At 36.0% G+C, this 17,597-nt stretch overlaps 1 protein-coding gene across 1 annotated transcript; it reads left to right on the top strand.

Moving 5' to 3' along the window:
* Positions 1-69: 69 nt before the first annotated feature.
* On the top strand, positions 70-17,279 carry DCAF17 (DDB1 and CUL4 associated factor 17). Its single transcript, XM_088519427.1, has 14 exons — positions 70-203; positions 472-575; positions 1,307-1,397; positions 2,067-2,206; positions 2,686-2,764; positions 2,922-3,011; positions 5,500-5,607; positions 6,007-6,112; positions 9,816-9,958; positions 11,215-11,324; positions 13,735-13,822; positions 15,379-15,462; positions 16,232-16,387; positions 17,068-17,279. Exons 1-14 carry the CDS (start codon positions 87-89, stop codon positions 17,254-17,256), a joined length of 1,605 nt encoding a protein of 534 aa, XP_088375553.1. The 5' UTR covers positions 70-86; the 3' UTR covers positions 17,257-17,279.
* Positions 17,280-17,597: the final 318 nt, after the last annotated feature.

Below are 17,597 nucleotides of genomic sequence, written 5' to 3'. Positions count from 1 at the left end.
GGCCCGGCCCCCGGGCGGAGCGCGAGGCGTAGCCGGGGAACTACCGTACCCGGCGGGCCGCGGGGCCAGGCCCCGCGCGGGCGGGCATGGCGCCGCGCAACGCCTGCCGCTTCCTCAGCAGGAGGGCGCGCGGCTTCTACGCCAGGGACGCCGGAGTCGCCCACAGGGCCAACATGGGGCTGCTCCGCAGCATCATGTGCCAGGTAACGGCGGCGGGCTGGCTGGGGCAGCCGCGGGCGGGAGCGGGAGCTGGGAGCCAACCCCGCGGGAGGAGCGGCAGGAGCGCTCGTAAAGCAAACAAATCCAACATCTTATTGATTGATTTATTCATTGCTTGATTGATTCCCGTATGCATTCAGAAGCGTGAGTTCAACTAAAGTAAATTATTAAGATGCAGGATCTTAGTGAAATATTTTCCAAAAGCCTGGTTTGTTCTGAAGCCTTCACTGTTATGGTCACTATCTGTTTCAGGAAAGTACTAAATTCAAGAATGTTTGGACAACTCATTCTACATCTCCTATTGCTTATGAAAGAGGAAGAATTTACTTTGACAATTACCGGTGCTGTATTAGCAGGTAATGGGCTTATAGTTTAACTCTGAATTTCTGATCTAGGTATGCAACTAACTTTACTCATCCAGATAGCTCCTACAAATTGAGATAAGTCTTGTGTGAACCAGAAAATAACCAGGTGCATAAGTCTACCTTTAATTACTGTCAGCACTGTCGAATTTCCAGTAAAAGGCAGTGACCAGGAGTTGCCTCCATTGGGTCCTAAAGGATGTGTCACAAAATCAGTTTATAAATTCTGCATTAAATCAAATCACTGTTCACTTAAAGGCACAGCTTGCGGAATGCTTGCAGTTACTGTGTAATTTGCAAGTCAGTGCAGCTTCACTGCACTCTCCTGGTCCCCACGCAGCCGCAGGGTTGGAGCTTGGGGGCAGCACAGGCAGGCCCATGGATGGGAAGCCCAAACCACTTCTTGCCTCTATCTCTGGTGAGGCAAGAAGCATTTCATATCATTAAAGTGAGAATTCATATCATTAAAGTAAAAATGTTACTCTAAAGCCTTTCATTACAAAAATGGCCTCCCAAGACAGAAAAGTTTAGCTTTTAAATACTATTTTATACTAATAATTTTTATGCTGTATTTTGAGAACAGTTTTGTGTGATACTTGTAAAAAGAAACAGTTTAGAACTGTGGCTTTCCTGAGGAGAACAGGAACAGGAGAACAGAAGTTTTATAAAAGCATATGAAAATAGTTAATAAAGTAGATTAATTATAAGCAATCATTTTCCTCCAGCATTGCACAAGAGCCAAGAATACTATACCAAAAGCCAAAGTCTCCTAAATCAGAAAAAATAGAAGATGCTTTATTATTGGAATGCCCACTGGTAAGATTACTATTGTTCTGCAAATGCAAATTAGTATCTTCCAATTAAAAAAAAAAAGAGTCTCCTTGTGAATTGTTTTTCAACAGCTTAGAGGTTTATAAGGTCTTTTAAGGTTTGAAATACATGATTGATTATTTTAATTGAGAGTTATGCTTTCCTGCTGATACATACATATTTCACTTATTTAAATTTCTCAACAGCATGTTTGAATGCTTTTACATGGTGGTCTGTGGAAGATTTAAAAAACAGTGCCTTATTCTTGTGCAACTCGGTTCTAATTCCTTACAATGCAAATTCTGTTTTTTTGTTTTGTTTGTTTGTTTTAATTTATTTTTGAATTAGCAAGAGTTTAGATGTATCCCAAGGCTGGGCAGTTGCTGTTGAGTAATTTTATTCTGTGATTCTTGCATTGACTATTTTTTCATGAAGACTGATATCAGTTAGATCCATAAGCAGTTATACTTGTAATTATTTGTACAGGGGAAGAAAGTTTTAAAAAGTAATTTAGCACCAACATGAGCTTAGATATCCTGATCTTTAGTTTTTGGAATGTGTGTTCACTTTTGTTTTCTTATTATTGTGTTAAAATGTTATATATAGTCCTGATGTAAGGTGGGTTTTTTTATTTTTTATTTTTTTTTAAACCTCTGATAAACTTCTGTTATGTAGGGGGAGACACTGCCAAGTCCATCGGACTATAAATCTTCCCTGGTAGTCTTAACAGCTCAGAACTGGCTTCTACGTCTTTCGGCTGATAGTGGAGAGATACTGGAAAAAATATACCTTGCTGGTTCCTGTTGCAAATTCAGGTATTAAACATTGAGTTTATGTAAGTAACAATTATTAGTATGCAGTTTTTTAACCTGGGAGTATTCCTCTCCATACGGTATCCATTTTTGCTGTTTAAAAGCAGAGCAGTTGCTGCTTCTGCTAAACTGCATAGGTGGTGGGTAGGTTTTTTTCCCACTTGTCAGAAGAAATTATCTCCTCTTAGGCTGAAGGATTAAAAAAAAAAGTGAATTATGAAAGGAGAAAAATTACAACAGCTAATATATTTGGAAGTTTTCTCATGATCACATGTGAAATATCCCATTTCTGGTATATAGTTCCATTACTTTTGCGTAGTTACAGGCCTTCAACATCTTGGGTACTTCTCCCAGGTCAGGCACTGAATAAAGTTTGCCTGGACACTGGTATCTGCCTAGTTCTAGCAGATGATATTTTATGTAAAATACTGTATTTCTTATTAGATGATTTTATATTTTGCCTTCCCTCTTCTCACAAATAGATACCTGAGCTGGGATACTCCTCAAGAGGTAATGGTTATAAAGTCAGCTCAGAATAAGCTACCTGCAGCTGCACGGCAGGTGGGTTTTTTGAAAAATAATCTGTTATTCTTAAATATTTACAAATGAATCAAAAAATGTACGGCTATGGAGATACTGTGCTCTCTTATGCTAGATGATGAAAATAGCCAATGGCTACTAATTGCCTAAAGAATAATTCAGTGTTGTTCCTTCCCAGGCAGGCATCCAACAGTCTGTATTGTTCCATCTTGCTCTATTCCAAGTTTTACCCCTTTCATTTATTGGAATGCTAGAAATAAACAAAAAGGTAAGTTAATTCCTCTATTAACTGTGGTCTTTACTATATCATATGACGGGTATGGCCTAGGCGAGTGTTCCAGTATTGCAAAGGTTATTCATAAGCTTAAAAAGGCCTAGTGTCCAGAAATGTTAATGAAGAGTAATGTCCTTTTTGTGTCTGATAGAGAATGAAAAAGAGCCTTAACTCAGAAAGGCCAAACCAGAAATTATGTGTGCATTCAATTACTGGGCTGTTCCTTTACGTGCAGAAACACTTTTAAATAGCCTTTGCTTACAGGAATCATAAGAATTAGATATCTATAAAAATTAGAGAAATAAAATTTGTTGCAGACTTTTTTTTTTTTTCCTCCTCTTAAAGAAAGATAGATATGCTTCTGTATCTACTTGTAATAATAGTCTCTGAAGTCTGTATACAGTGACAAATCATTATATGGAAACAAAATTAAAGGTAAATGTGTCTTGCTTTATAAACAGAGGGGAGACTTCCTAAGTTTTTAAGTTTGGTTTGTAAACTGAAAAGAGGAATATGTACATGAGGAGTCTCAAGCTGGAGGGCAAGTCCAATGGTTCCAGTGGAAAAAGCAGATATACTTTAGGTCCAAAAAGTTCTGGATGCAACTTATAAATGGTAGAGTAGAAATGTTCAGGCTCTATCTAGGCTGGTGGTGTGAAGGCTCTGTGAGCTACAGTTTCATTTGGGATCCAGAGTTGCCAGCAGGTTAGGATTGGAAAACAAAAATTTTTACCAGTATCAAAGATACTCTCAATCTGATTACAAATGAGATACCAAATTCATCATGAATGTAGTACAAGCAATGTATAAAAGTATGTTTTCATCTGCCCCTATACTAGTCACTAGAGTAAATGTTACTGTATCCTCGGGGTACTCTCAAATCTGAATTTCCCAAATTTATCGTAATTTCAATTCTAATTTTATTTAAGAAGGAAAGAAAAATGAAATGGGGCTACAGGACTCAAGACTTGCATTTGGACTACTTTAGTTCTTAGTAATACATTTGTTTTCCCATAGTTTATTATTGAGTTTTGTGTTAGCCCTTTGGTTAGGGTGAGAGCTCAGAACTGGAAAATGAGAACATCCAAAGTGTTCATTTTGACTTGATAAGGCTGTCAGACCAAGGATTGGAAAGGGATCGGGTAAGGACTTCTAAAATTTTGGTACTGCAGAGGTCTATGCTGTCAAATAGATTTGGGGCAAATACTTAAATTTAGATGAATTCAGCCTCTGAGCTTACAAATTTCTTGAGAAGAGGCTGCATGTATGGCTTATACCAGCTAGATTTTCAATAGACATTTATGTTTTGGGCTCGCAGTGATTACTGTACTGTAAGCATGGTTAGGACTTATGCTTAAAAATGTCTTACTGAGACAGAACTGCTAGCTTAATAAAAAGCCTAGTTATAGCTAAGTTTTCAACTATACATTTACTTTTTTTGTCTTTAACCGTTCCTGGAATAAAGCTGTTGCTGTTCAAGTTAGAATTAAGTTTAGCATTCAGGATTGTAGAATGCAGCTATACAACATTTTTACTGAGAAGAATGTGCAATAAGTACTAAGCAATAAGTTCTCAGGTATAGGAGTTCGAGATGAGAAGACTGTTTTAAGCTAACAAATACATTGAGAAAGAGACACAAGACTAAATAAAAGGTCAGAGTTTCAGAAGTACATTTTAATCTCAAGACTAAACTGATCACAAGATTGCTGACAATGTTAGGATTTAGGAATATTTCACCTTTTTGTTTGTTTTGTATCTTTTAATGCTGTTTTAATTTCTGCATAATAATTCCAACTAAGAAGTAAAAACTGCTCCAAATTTCTTTTTATAAAAAGAACTCTACAATCTTCATGTGTTATTCATTAAATATTAAGAATTGCTTGTCTTTTTTTCAGTGGAGATGTGCTAAGCACTAGCAAAAATGAATACAGCGTAATCATTGAAGGGGGTAGTCAGTGTCCCATGCTTGTGTCTAATTGAGATTCAGCAGAGGATTCTGTGTTCTGACAGCTGGATAATGTAGTTTTACTGCAGCTGTGTGCAGTCACAGAGCCATGATTAGGCTTGTATTTTCCCCTGGTGATGAAGAAAGAACAGAGGATGCGAAATCAGTATTTTCAGATTGAAGTGTTAGCTTTGCTATTGACTATCTGTGGGATGCTGGGTAATATCATCTATTCATGTATTGCCATAACTGGGTAACATGATTTGGAGACATACTGAGACTTAATAGGAGAATGAATGTGCTTACAAGGGGGTGATTTATCTAACTTGAGGTGTTACTGTAGTGCCAAGTATTACAGAATCTCAGAAGAACCTAGATGAGCTATAAGAGCCCTCTGCCACTAAAACACTTGCCATCAGTTTTGGTTATAGTCAAAAAATGAAAGTGATTGCAAAATTAAGAAAGTAATCTCAGTATCTTTTATCACCTCTCAATGATGTCTTCCCTAATAGAATATTTTTCTCTTCCTTTTTCCAGATATTTGGAAATAGTGTGACAGATGTTGCTGTTTCTAATGGAGTCCTGATCATAATGCATAGTGTGGGTCTGGTCAGGCTCTATAACTTCCAGGCCATCTCTGAAAAGGTAATGAAACTGGATTTTTTTCATAAAGTTCACACTGTTTGGGGGCAACAGGACATTAATATTAATATTCATATCCACATGGGTGCATGCCATGAAAATAAAATACCAAAGCAGAGTGTGCTGGTCTTTGCTCACCTACTCCATAATTGCAGGATAAAGTGTTAAGTTTACAAACTGATAGACATGGAAGAGCTCTCTTTTTTTTTTTTTTTTTTACTTGAAATAGAATTGCAGTGAGACTTGAGTTTATATATATATATTTTTTCCAATAAAAAGCTGATGTTAATTCCAAAATAAAACTTCCGGAGGAAATTAATAAATGCAGTAACAATGAAGCAGTAAAACTGAACAGTAAGTAAATATATTTCAATAAAACTAAATTGTTTTGCATTATTATAGTTCATGGAAGAGCCGTTTGATTTGGGATACGAATTCAACTGGAATGGTCAAGTGGGAATTGTAGGAAAGTATCCGTTTGGTCTTCCGTGTAACATTAAAATAACAGGTATTTGTGATCTTTGTTTTATCCTAGCTGGTGACTTTTATAGTTTATTTATGACTATTTCACACCAAGGAACATTAAAATTATTGTACTCTTAATTGTTTAGTGACTCTACTTCTGGTTTTACAGTATATATAAAAAAGTGCTTTTCTTCTAATTGCAACAATTAATTAAATAGGGCTTGCCTATAAAACTGGAAGAGAAAATAAACTATTTGAAATATTTAAAGCACTGAAGCAGAATCCCCTTACTTGTTCTTGAGACGCAGCCACTCTGGGAGGCGAGAGAGGCTTAGGACAACTGTTATGTAAACCTATTAAAAATGTGGTACACTTTTAAGCATAAGACACGAGACAAACTGCAGAAGGAATTCAAGGAGACAATATAATTTGTCATGTTTGCATTTTGATTATTCTACTTGTTGCAAATAAATTCAGCCCTCAAGATCATCTCTGAAAACAATTCCTATGTCTCACATCATCAACTTATGAATGTTGTCTGTTATTTTAGAGACTTGATTAATTTCTCTGAAGCCAAACAACCAAACAGTCATGTTTCATGGTGCATTTGAGATTTAGAATGTCGTGCTAAGAATCTCAATGATTGACCAAAGACCAAGACTCCGTGTGAAACACTTTCCTTTGAAAGCACATTCCTGCAAATTCACATTTATGTGCTTTGATAAATGCCGGTTCATCTATATCAAATATGCATGCCTTTTTTAATCTTCGGATGTTTCTCAGTTAAATATTATTTTTTACAAGCGAACATTCCTGTAAAAAAAAAAAAAAAAAAAAAAAAAAGTTGATCTTTTTGTTCACAGAGTCGGTATATAGCAGTGAGACGAAACCAGATTTATATTAAATGGAGGGTACACAAAATACAGACTTAGACAGCTAATGCTTTCACTTAAAATGCAATGCATTATCAAAACAAAGAGAGGGAGCTATGATCTGTGTCTTGTGTCCTGCAAAGGCATGTTTCTGTTCATTTTTCTCTCTGTCTCAGTCTGGTTAAACCATAATTTAGTGTTAGGGGCCCTGCGGAAAACATGCTATGGCAGCTTTAAAAGGCAGCTGATACCAGGTATTTTTCAGTTCTTATGAATCACTGACTTTAAACTGAAGTCTGAAAATAACAAAGTATTGTGGAAGAATGTTTTTGATCTTGAATTGTATTGAAGAATTTGTAGTTAGGAAGTCTTGAAGTTAATGACAAACATTTTCCGTCGCTGCTGTTTCCGATAGTTGCATTCCTGTGGTTTTTGAGTTGTTTTCTTTTAAGAATGAGATGGCTGACTGAATATTCATCATCATGTAACCCCTTCAGTGAGGGAGCTTTTAACAGTTGCAGAGTTTAAGCTTACACTTACTGTAATTTAACTGTTTGTGATTTTCCTGCTTACTTAGTCCTAGGCTATCTACAGAAATTGACAGAAAGAGTGACAATAGTTATGGTGCTGTTTTTATGGTGTGATAGGTCCCCAAGAGGAAATGTATAAGATCAAAGCATGTAGGTTCCCAAGCAGCTATTGGCTGGTAGGGAGTTTTAGTTATTGCTGACTTTGACTTTGGTCACAGTCGAAAGAATGAAAAAGGTAACTGTAAATCATTATGGTCGTAAAACCATAATGTGACTTTCTGAAAGGTCAATAATTTAAAATTGTAGTTTGAGATATTATTAAAAGATTCAATGGTTTCAAATAGGATGAAGAGGAATATATTTTGCTCATTTTTTCCCACATTTAGAACAAATGCAAGTTAGTACTGCCAGGAGCAACTTGGCTTTATGTTTAGAGGCTGGAAGAGATTTTAAGGAAATGAACAGAGGGACTCAACTGCAAATTGCCAATTGGCATTGCAAGGGATTTAGGATTAATAACAGTATTCACCTATTGAGCGGCAAGAACAAGTATCACATACGAGGAAATAACGCATTTTGGCAGCAGAGTTTTGGCTATAGCAGTGGGCTAGGTGACTATGACCTTAGAAATCTTTGTCAAATGAGCATTAAAAAGACGTATCTTTTCATTAAATTTGAAATCAATTGAAATGGATTTAAAATCCCTTGCTTAGTTCATATACCAGAATTTTTGAGAGTCCTTACTATATATTTTTTATTTAAAAAGCCCATGGGCTGAAATATTAACAAAATTGCCTGACTTATTTTTCATTTTCTGGCCAGTTTTAACAGCTGTAGATCTTTCTTAATGCAGCATTCTTAATGCTCCAAATAATGCAGCATTCTCCAAACTTCTGCAGATGCTTCAGTTTTCATAAATGGTACTTTGCTACACCCTTCATGGTTTTTGATTTCCTACGTGCTAGTCCAAGAGAGAATGAGAAGACAGGCATATTGCAGCTCAGAAAAGACTTTGCAATGGGCAAACTAATTTGCTTCAAATCTAACTGGCTAAAAATCTTGAAATAAGAATGAAGGTAAAAGAGAGAAGCACTATGTAAATATAAGTTCTGATGTGATGTGACATCTTAACATCATCAGTTATGGTCTGGCTAACTATACAGAATAAGCAGGACAAGAACAAGTCAAAACTGGATGAATCCTTCAGGAAAGTTCAAGATACTTCAGAGTGATACAGGCTGTTCCATAAGTAACTTTCAGTTGGCCTCCTAGGAAAAGTATGACTGTAAATTGAATCTTAAGAAGGCATAAAGATAAAGTCAGACTTAATTTTAGTAATTACAAACACAGAAGACCAGATGAGAACCATGGCCTCCATACAATACTTCAGCTTGGATATTTATATCTTGCCTGTTTAAATGCCTCTTGTAGTCACAGATTTATTTATTATTATTATTTTTCTTCTCCAGCATTTCACTGTTAAAAAAGAGATGATTTTTCAGTCTCAATTTTAGTTGTAGAAGTTATTTTTTATTTAGCTAATTGAGAAAAGTTTTAAATCTCTGTTGTTGATTTTGTTCAGAGATGCTTCTCTTGCTTGGTACACAGAAGGTTTGTAAGAATGGCACATTGTCTGTGTATTTTTACCATTGCATTAAAGGGAGAACTAGATTCCTTTTGCCATTAAATAGAAAAGTTTCTTTGTTTTATTTTTATGAACTCCACTACTGATTTCATTATGTTCCATGCTGTTTGCAGTGTTAGACAAAAAGGGAAGGAGTACTCAGATTCAGAAGTCTTTGTGTGTTCAATTCTGTAAATTTCTTCTACTATATTTCCTAAATATGTGTGAACGCCCAGGTAAGTAATGACATGTGATGTTTGGTCTCATTCTTTTTCACCAAGCCAGCTTTGGTTGCCAGCTGAAGAGGTTGCTGCTGTTAGCCTGTTTCTCAAGATCGCAATGTTCCTCTAGATTTGTTTTTTGACCTGCCCACATGAATGTCCCTTCTCCTGTTTCGTTCAAATGCTGGATTAGTTTTAATTGTGTTCTAAGCCTCTGCTTACCCAACTCATGTGGAATGACATAAGTCAAAGACCTCAGAAGAGAAGTTCAGCCCAGAGATGTGAGAAGGCAGTAACCTTCCTTAGGGAAGTGCGGATGTACCCCTCTGTGCTAGGTGATGTGGTATAGCCAGTGCTAGGGAAATGATTGCTACCTGGGTGTTTCAGTCTTAAAAAGTTCTGAAGAATTAGTCATGTTATTGGGATTTAGAATTGTAAGGATCAATGAAATGATGAATGTTCTGCTACTAACGCTCTTAACATTACCCAATATTTGCAGATACCCCACCTTTGCTATTTGAAGTATCTTCCCTGGAGAATGCATTTCAAATTGGAGGTTATCCTTGGCATTATATCATCACACCTAACAAGAAAAAAGATAAAGGAGTCTTCCATATTTGTTCTCTGAAAGACAAGGCTTTGGTAATACATTCAGCAGCTTCTCTGAAATGCATATGTATCTTGTTTGTCCTCATCTCTCCTTCTGAATAGTGCTTGAAGAACCAGTGTCTTTTTTGGTGCGGTGTTCTTATAGGGATCATCCAGCAGTGTTGTATCTGCAATCCAGTGCAGTCATCTCTGAAATATTTTAGTTTGATTAGGATTGCTTCTGATACTTCATTCAGACCTAGCATTGCCAGTGCTATATAACACAGTACCCCCAGCTTAGAAGTAAAGGTTTAAGCAGATCCTTGCACCTGAATTCCTTACATGGTGATATCTTACTGCACTTCTCACTGGTCAGCCTGCCAAATAGCATGACTGTGGAAACATGTCAAGCTTAAAGAAACTGAAGTGTGTTTCCTTGTTGTGAATGGTTTATACTAGGTTCTATCCTTTTTTCTTGAAAGATTTCATTACTTTAATCCAGCCACCTTGGGTGTATTTATTTTTATTAAATTATTATTTATCATATATTCTTTTGTCAGCTGTTCATTTCAGCTTTTATTTTAGGTCAGCATTTGACTTGAAAATATTTCTGTAATAAAGGCAGCTCTCAGGCCTGTCAGTTCAGGATTTTTCATTAATTCATAATTCATTAATGCCTCATCTCTTACTAGCCTGATCAAATCAGTGTTTTCTCTCCTGTTGCTTTTATCTTAAAACAGATTTTTCACAACCATAACTGAGGTTTGATTCAAAAATACTTGCGCAATCCTTTTTTCACCTGTTTTTTTTTTGTATGGGTTCATGCATTTGAAATTTCGAATGATCAGGTTCAGGCGAATTCAACGACAACAAAAAAAACTATGAAAATCTTGCAGTTTTAAGCAGTTAGCAGCTGAAATCAGACTATCACAGACTTGCACATAGTGCAAATATTTGCACAAAAGAGACTGCGCCTGGTGTTAAACAACTTGCATTGCTAGAACTGTTGAAGTGTTTGCAGAGCCTAAGCTAAATCTTCATTGTGCCGTTACTTTAGGAGAGGCAAGAGGAGATGTCTAAAGTCATTGGTTGTTATATAATAACAAATGCTGAACTTTGTTTCTTTAGAATTGGAACTGTTCAAGTTTGTTTTTCTCATTATTGTCCCACTGCCATTCTTTCTGGTCAAATTACCAGTAATCTTCATAATCCTTCAGATACATGTGGAGAGGAACTAAGCACTTCCTCTTCAATTACATCTATGAGACTTTTGGAATATTAATATTATAAGCTTTTCCTTCTTTCTTCAGGCAAAAAATGGCATACAGGATATGAAATGCTGTTCACTGGAACCCGATTGGATATATTTCCATCCAGATATGTCAGGTAGAATAATCCACGCTGGACCAAATTTGATAAAGTATGAGCATTTTTTCCTCAAATTTTATTTTTGTTAGGAAGTTAGTGAACTTGTAGTAACTATTTATATTTTAGAATATTATATGGGAGTTAAACAAAGGTCACAGTAGCACTGCCATGGTTGGTGGGGTGCTGGGTCAGGGAAATGTCTTTAAGAAAAAAATTGTATACAGTATCATTTAAAATCTGTTCTTCTGGCACAACTATGTGAACTTGCACATCTGATAATTATGTACATGCCCATGCATAGATTTATAGGAGTTAGCATAATTCCGTGAATTATCAAGAGTCAGAACAGATTCCAGATTTCCATTCGCATGTGTATGCAGATGCGTGCGTGAGAAAAAGTATAATGCTCATATTTATAATGCTCAGCGTAATGGAAAATCTTTAGGGGAATAAAGAGTTGGCTCCCAGAAAGACTGCCTAAATATGTATTTCTTATGTGATAGGGTTGTCTGAAAGGACAATTACTGTGAGTCAAGTGGTGGGTAACTCGTGATTGGTAACTCATAATTTCAGAGATGTTCACAAGATTGACAGGGTATTTTCTGCAGCACTCAAGTGTTTGTGTAGAAATGGCCTTCTCTGACTCAACATGATCCTTGTGTGTAAATTATAATAGTATATATTTTATTGACTCCTTTTGGCAATGGAGATTAAGTACAATTATGAAAGAACAGGTTCTATCTTACATCTACATCACTCAACTTGCTAAGTTCCCTTTGTAAAGTTTTTATTACTCATACTGATTTGTGAATTCAGAGTTTATTTCTGAAATTCCTTGTTCGGGCTGGAACACTTTGACTGTCATAAGAAAAACACATTGGATTTTTTTTTTTTAAACGAAGAGTAGCATCTAGGCAATGATTTTTACTTCTGAAAATCTGATATGTGCAAAAGCTTCAGTGAAATAAATGCCTTGTTGCTTGTATGCTAATAATCTGGATTTTTTTTTTCATTCCATCATCCTTTATAAAAATTCACTTAAACCCAATTTTGAAACCTTACCTCTTTTACAAGTCTGGACTTTCAACTGGTGCTGTGTATTTTCTAATTCTTCATACAGGTTTAATCTTGTGAATTATCCAGTCATATTGCATGATATTAACCTTTTTTCTTTTTTTCTTACTTTTTTTCCTATGGTCCCTGATAACCATTGCTTCTCAGTGCCATGCTCAGCTGTCCCCTAGCAATTTATTGTATTTGAGGTTCTGTATTTTCTGTGTCTGTGTTTGCACTAAAACAAACATATATTTTAGAGTAGGCAGAAAATTAGCAGCAAGAGGGAGTTGGATAAGAATTCAGGTAATTCAAGAATTGGGACTTTTTTTTTTTTTCCTCCCATTAGCAGCAGAATGAAGCAAAATTGGATGGGTTCTATGTTCCTGTGTTCAAACAATATAGGTGGAAGCCCAGAAAACTTGTCTGCTCTTGGTTTTTACTTCACCCTTCTGTTACTTTGAAGGTTGACATCTTTGACAGTACAATATCAAAAAAAAATGGACAATTTGAATTAAATTCAAATTAAATAAAGTAACGGCCATGTAGAATCTCTGAATATGCTTGTTCCATGGGTCATCAGTAGAATGGGAGAACTGCTTTCCATACAGATAGGTGATACCACTCTTTGACATCCCAAGATCACATTTGCAAGATAAGTTAGGGAGAAATAGGGATGGAAAGAGAACGGTAGTTTTCTGTTTATTGTTCTGAAAATGTTAAATGGACTTGAACAAATAAATATCAATGGATGTAAAAGTTTGGAGAAGAGATCATCTGATGGGTGGCTACTGAACAAGCTGTCCAGATGTAATCTCTGGCTGAAGAAATCATTAAACTACAGACTGTAAGAAACTTGAGTAACAGGAGCAGTTTGTTCTGCACATGTATCATTCTACAGTCTTTTGCTAAACATTTGTAAATAATTTCTGTCAGAGACAGATTATTGAAGCGAGTATTATGTTTTTTTCATATATTCTTACAGAAAATTTGGCATATTATGTAATATCAATAGATATGCATCACAGAATATTGAAGCTTGTGAGAGACAGTTTCTGGACAGAACTAGATAAATTCAGCAGTTTGAACACCTGCAGGCCAAAGATCTGTCATTAACGCCTAGACACTGGAAAATTTGTGAGTTTGTCAGAATCAGGAGTTCTAATAGGAACATCTGCAGATTTCTCCATGGTAAATGTGGATACTAACAGGCAACACTAGATTGTGATAGGAATAATATGCTGGGACCATTGTTCTCAAATGTCATAAATTACTTTTTCAATTCACATTTATTTCAAATCTACTTATTTCTGATATTGTAATGTGTGGGGTTTTTTTAATCATAAATATAGAAATATAGTATCAGGTAGATTACATGACTTATTTTGTATATTCTGTTTCTTTTGCAGAGTCTTGAAGTTTAAGGAGGTGGAAAATAATATAACTCAAATGGAAATTGCAGAAGACTTTATGATTGTGGCCAACAGGGAAAATAGTGTGAGTTTATAACAGCATTTTCTAATATCCAGGATTTCAATGTATGATTTTTGAGAGTATACAAAGGGTTTGTGCATATGAGTTTTATAAGCCAAATCCTGTGAGCCTAATTGAGCCTAAGGGGTTCAATAATCCTTGGACTTCCACTAAGCTGATATGAGAGAAATTTTGAAAATGACCTATATTTTCAGCATAGCTTTCTGAAGCCTTCAGTCTTTTAAGTTCTCAGAAAACGTTATAGTGAACAGTATAATGGTGTGTTCACTGATATTGTCAAAACATGCTCAGAAGCTGGTGACAGATTTTCTTCAACAGATGGTGCCAGCAAGAGAGAATTCTGTGCATCACTGGTACTTTGGTCAAGTCTTTAGAATAATCATACAAATGGCCAAAATGTTTCAAGTCTCTTATTACTCATGGGTAAGCTTATAAGACAACAAAGGCAGCACATTGTTGCTGCTGAAAGGATGATTCTTCTGACCATGCACACTTCACTCTCCTGTGACGCATTTGGCACTCATCTAATCGTGGGGGAGCCAATTTGGTGCACTAAAATAGCAGAATAGTCCAGCAAAAAAGGTGAGTACTCAGCTGCTGTCTTGGTGAGCTGAATTGAAGCTGAAATGGACCAGAACTGAATCATCAATGAGTCAGAAGAGTCCAGAAAGTAGAACAAAGTAACAAGGGGATGATCTGAGCATTTCGATAGAAATGAGCTGTTTTATCATCTCAGTTGTGTCATGAAATCTTTTTGGATAGAAGATTGCACAAAGGATTAAATAACAGAAAAGGTCAAGCAGCAAACTTGCAAAGAAAAATTTATGACTGCGCCTAGACTGTTGCTGTATGACTGTTACCTTTTTTAGCACGCAAAATCGTATTTTTACACAAAAGCAACTGCTTTATAGTAGTGATTCTAATTTTGACACTACCTTAGAAGAAAAGTATGTGTATTAAAAATCTTTACTATCTTAGGAATAGAACTTGTACTGAATTTGGAACAAATAAGCTTTGACAGCTAATGACTTAGTGTCTTATTATGATTTGTTTAGGAAAGATGATTTTTGTTTGAATAATGGCTAAGAAATACAAGTTCTAATGGTGTCTGTGCTGTAGCTTTTCCTTGTGAATTCTGTTAAGACAGTGATATCCTAATTTTGAGTGTTTCCAGTGTTAGTGGTGTCCAGTAGAAACAACTCTGGTTAAGATACTTTCCTCATCTTCTGGAACAGTTTAAGAAGCAAATTGGTGATGACACAACTGCCTTAGGTACCATTTAGCATCTTGGCTAACAATAGCTGAGACGTTGGCATCTTTGACACCTTGAAAGGGCGGAGAATCTCTGAGCAAGAGTAGAGTGGAGAGCAGTAGTATCTTACAGCCACCAAGTTCATGAGCCTTCGTAAGATGGTGATAGCAGCAACAGAGCCAGTCATAGCCGTATATGAGTAAAATGGTATCAAGAAGACTTTCATGAAACAGATGCTTTGTCAAATAGATATTAACAATTTAAAACAGGCTATGGTCTGAAACAGACTGTCTCTTTTTCTCCCAAGGTGGACAGCGCTGTTACTGTAACAGCTTCTGGTCGAGTGGTGAAAAAACGTTATAATTTGCTAGATGATGACCCAGAGCAAGAGGTAACTATTATGTAGTGAAGAAAAGTGGATCATGGGTTGTTGAAGAAGTTTAGCAGGCCAGAAGATATTCTGACTTCAGGTGCTATGGCTGGAACCATTACCTATGTTAATCTTTGTATTCTTCATCCTGTGTCTTTGGCTGTCTTTGTCTTACCTTCTAACTGCTTCCTTTCCTCCTTCTCACTTGGCTCTTTTCTTTTTGGCTGGCATTTGTGGTTTGAATATTCTCTTTCTTGTAAGAACTGAGCTTACGCCCTGTGAAATCACCATCATAACTCCATGCAACTTCAGTGGCACAGAATTTAAATGTTGGTGTGACAGAATATTACTCTCCATTCAGACATCTCATTGAAACATTTATTGCAAAGCCTTTCATTGGCCGTGGTTTTAAACCATAATCTAACACATTTGCTTCAGCGGAGACTACGGAGTTTAAATGATACATTTCTTCTGTCACTTTCAAAGTATTTTCAATGTATTTTTTATTCTCTTTCCTGCATGTTATATATGCGTTTGCACGTTAGGAGTGTTCAGAACATCATTTTCTTCTCTATCATAAGGAATTTTGTTGTGATATGCTGAACAGTTTGTGTTTGGAAGGATACCTGCTGGATATCAGGTTCACAAAGTCTTTGATGTCAGAAGACTTGAACTACACTTTCTTTCCATGTTCTAATTCTTCTTTCACTGGAAAGAGCTATAGAATTCTGAGAGAAGGAAAAATAATGTTATGTCTGATATGTATATTCGAGCTTTTGTTTTTCCCAAGACATTTAAGATTGTGGACTACGAAGATGAACTGGATTTGTTATCCATTGTAGCAGTTACTCAAATAGGAGCTGAGGGAAGAGCTCATCTTGATTTTCACTGTAATGATCGTGGGATTCTCCTCAAGAGTATTCCATTACTTGAGTCCTGGGATGTGGTGAGTAGAAATTTTGTGCTTTACTTATGCTAATGTGTCACTACACTCATTTACATTTCACCTCACATTCATTCCTTCTCCAAATTTGAAGCACATGTATAAATTGTGTTACCAAGTATTGTGGATAAGACTTGTACAACATAGTAGTATTGTACAATATTACATGTATGGAATACTTAGAAATTTAAGTATTCCATCAGAAAGTAGTTTGTTTATCTGAATATCTCCATTATGTGAAATCAAAACATTCTTTGATCTTTAGTATTTCTGATACATTTGTCAATTTGAATAGTCCCTCCCTGGATAGTTACTTCAGTTCCACTTTAGAACTTGCCAGGTCCTCCCTACATTCTGTTTGGAGAAATGTGGTGGGCTGCTCATACAGTTCAAATTTAGGTATCAAACTTCAATCATCTGACTTGTTCCCTGAAACACCTCTTTTATCACTGATTGTATAGACAACTTAGGATCTTAATTAAACTTGAATGCTCTGAATTGCACTTAAATTTGAAATCCTAAAACAAGTGTGAAACCTCTCAAACTTTTAAAATTTTGTCCTTTATCTGAAACATCAGCTGTCTACTTAAAACTCCTGTCTGATCATGGAGGTAACCAGTGTTAGTTTTCTTCACAAGTTGTGGGAGTGGAGACTGAAATCAAAATCATTTTTCTCATTTCAGACTTACAGTCATGAAGTTTACTTTGACAGAGACATTGTATTACATATAGAACAGAAACCGAACAGGAGATTCAGTTGTTACGTTTACCAAATGGTCTGTAATAATGCAGAAGAAGAGGAGTGTTCAAACCATGAAAAAATGGGAAGAGTTTCTTGTAAAAAAGGAGGGAGAGTTTTTGAATATTCTTAAGATACAAACAACACTTACAGAGATTTCCATGTGGATATTAAGGACTTCATATATAGGAATTAGTAGACTCCTGTCTTTCAACCAGTGTTTTATCTTACCATTTTATGCTACTCTAGGAGCATAAGAGTTTTATTATTATTGTTGTTATTTTAAATTCTGGTATAACATGGTACACTTATCGGTAGTCCATAATTGCCTTTTCATGTATTCACCAGTTGCTCATCCTGCTGAGTAAAGCATTTATTGCTCCTGTTCAGCAACTGGATTGAAGTACAGGACAGCAAGAAGAAAGATGTCAATCTATTGATAACCTTTATCTGCTGTATTCTATCTTAATTAGT

The sequence above is a fragment of the Tinamus guttatus genome, unplaced genomic scaffold, assembly GCF_059628265.1.
Source record: "Tinamus guttatus ecotype Peru unplaced genomic scaffold, ASM5962826v1 Tinamus_guttatus_pri_ptg000060l, whole genome shotgun sequence".
Classification (NCBI taxonomy): domain Eukaryota; kingdom Metazoa; phylum Chordata; class Aves; order Tinamiformes; family Tinamidae; genus Tinamus; species Tinamus guttatus.
This window is presented reverse-complemented; position numbering and strand designations above follow the sequence as displayed.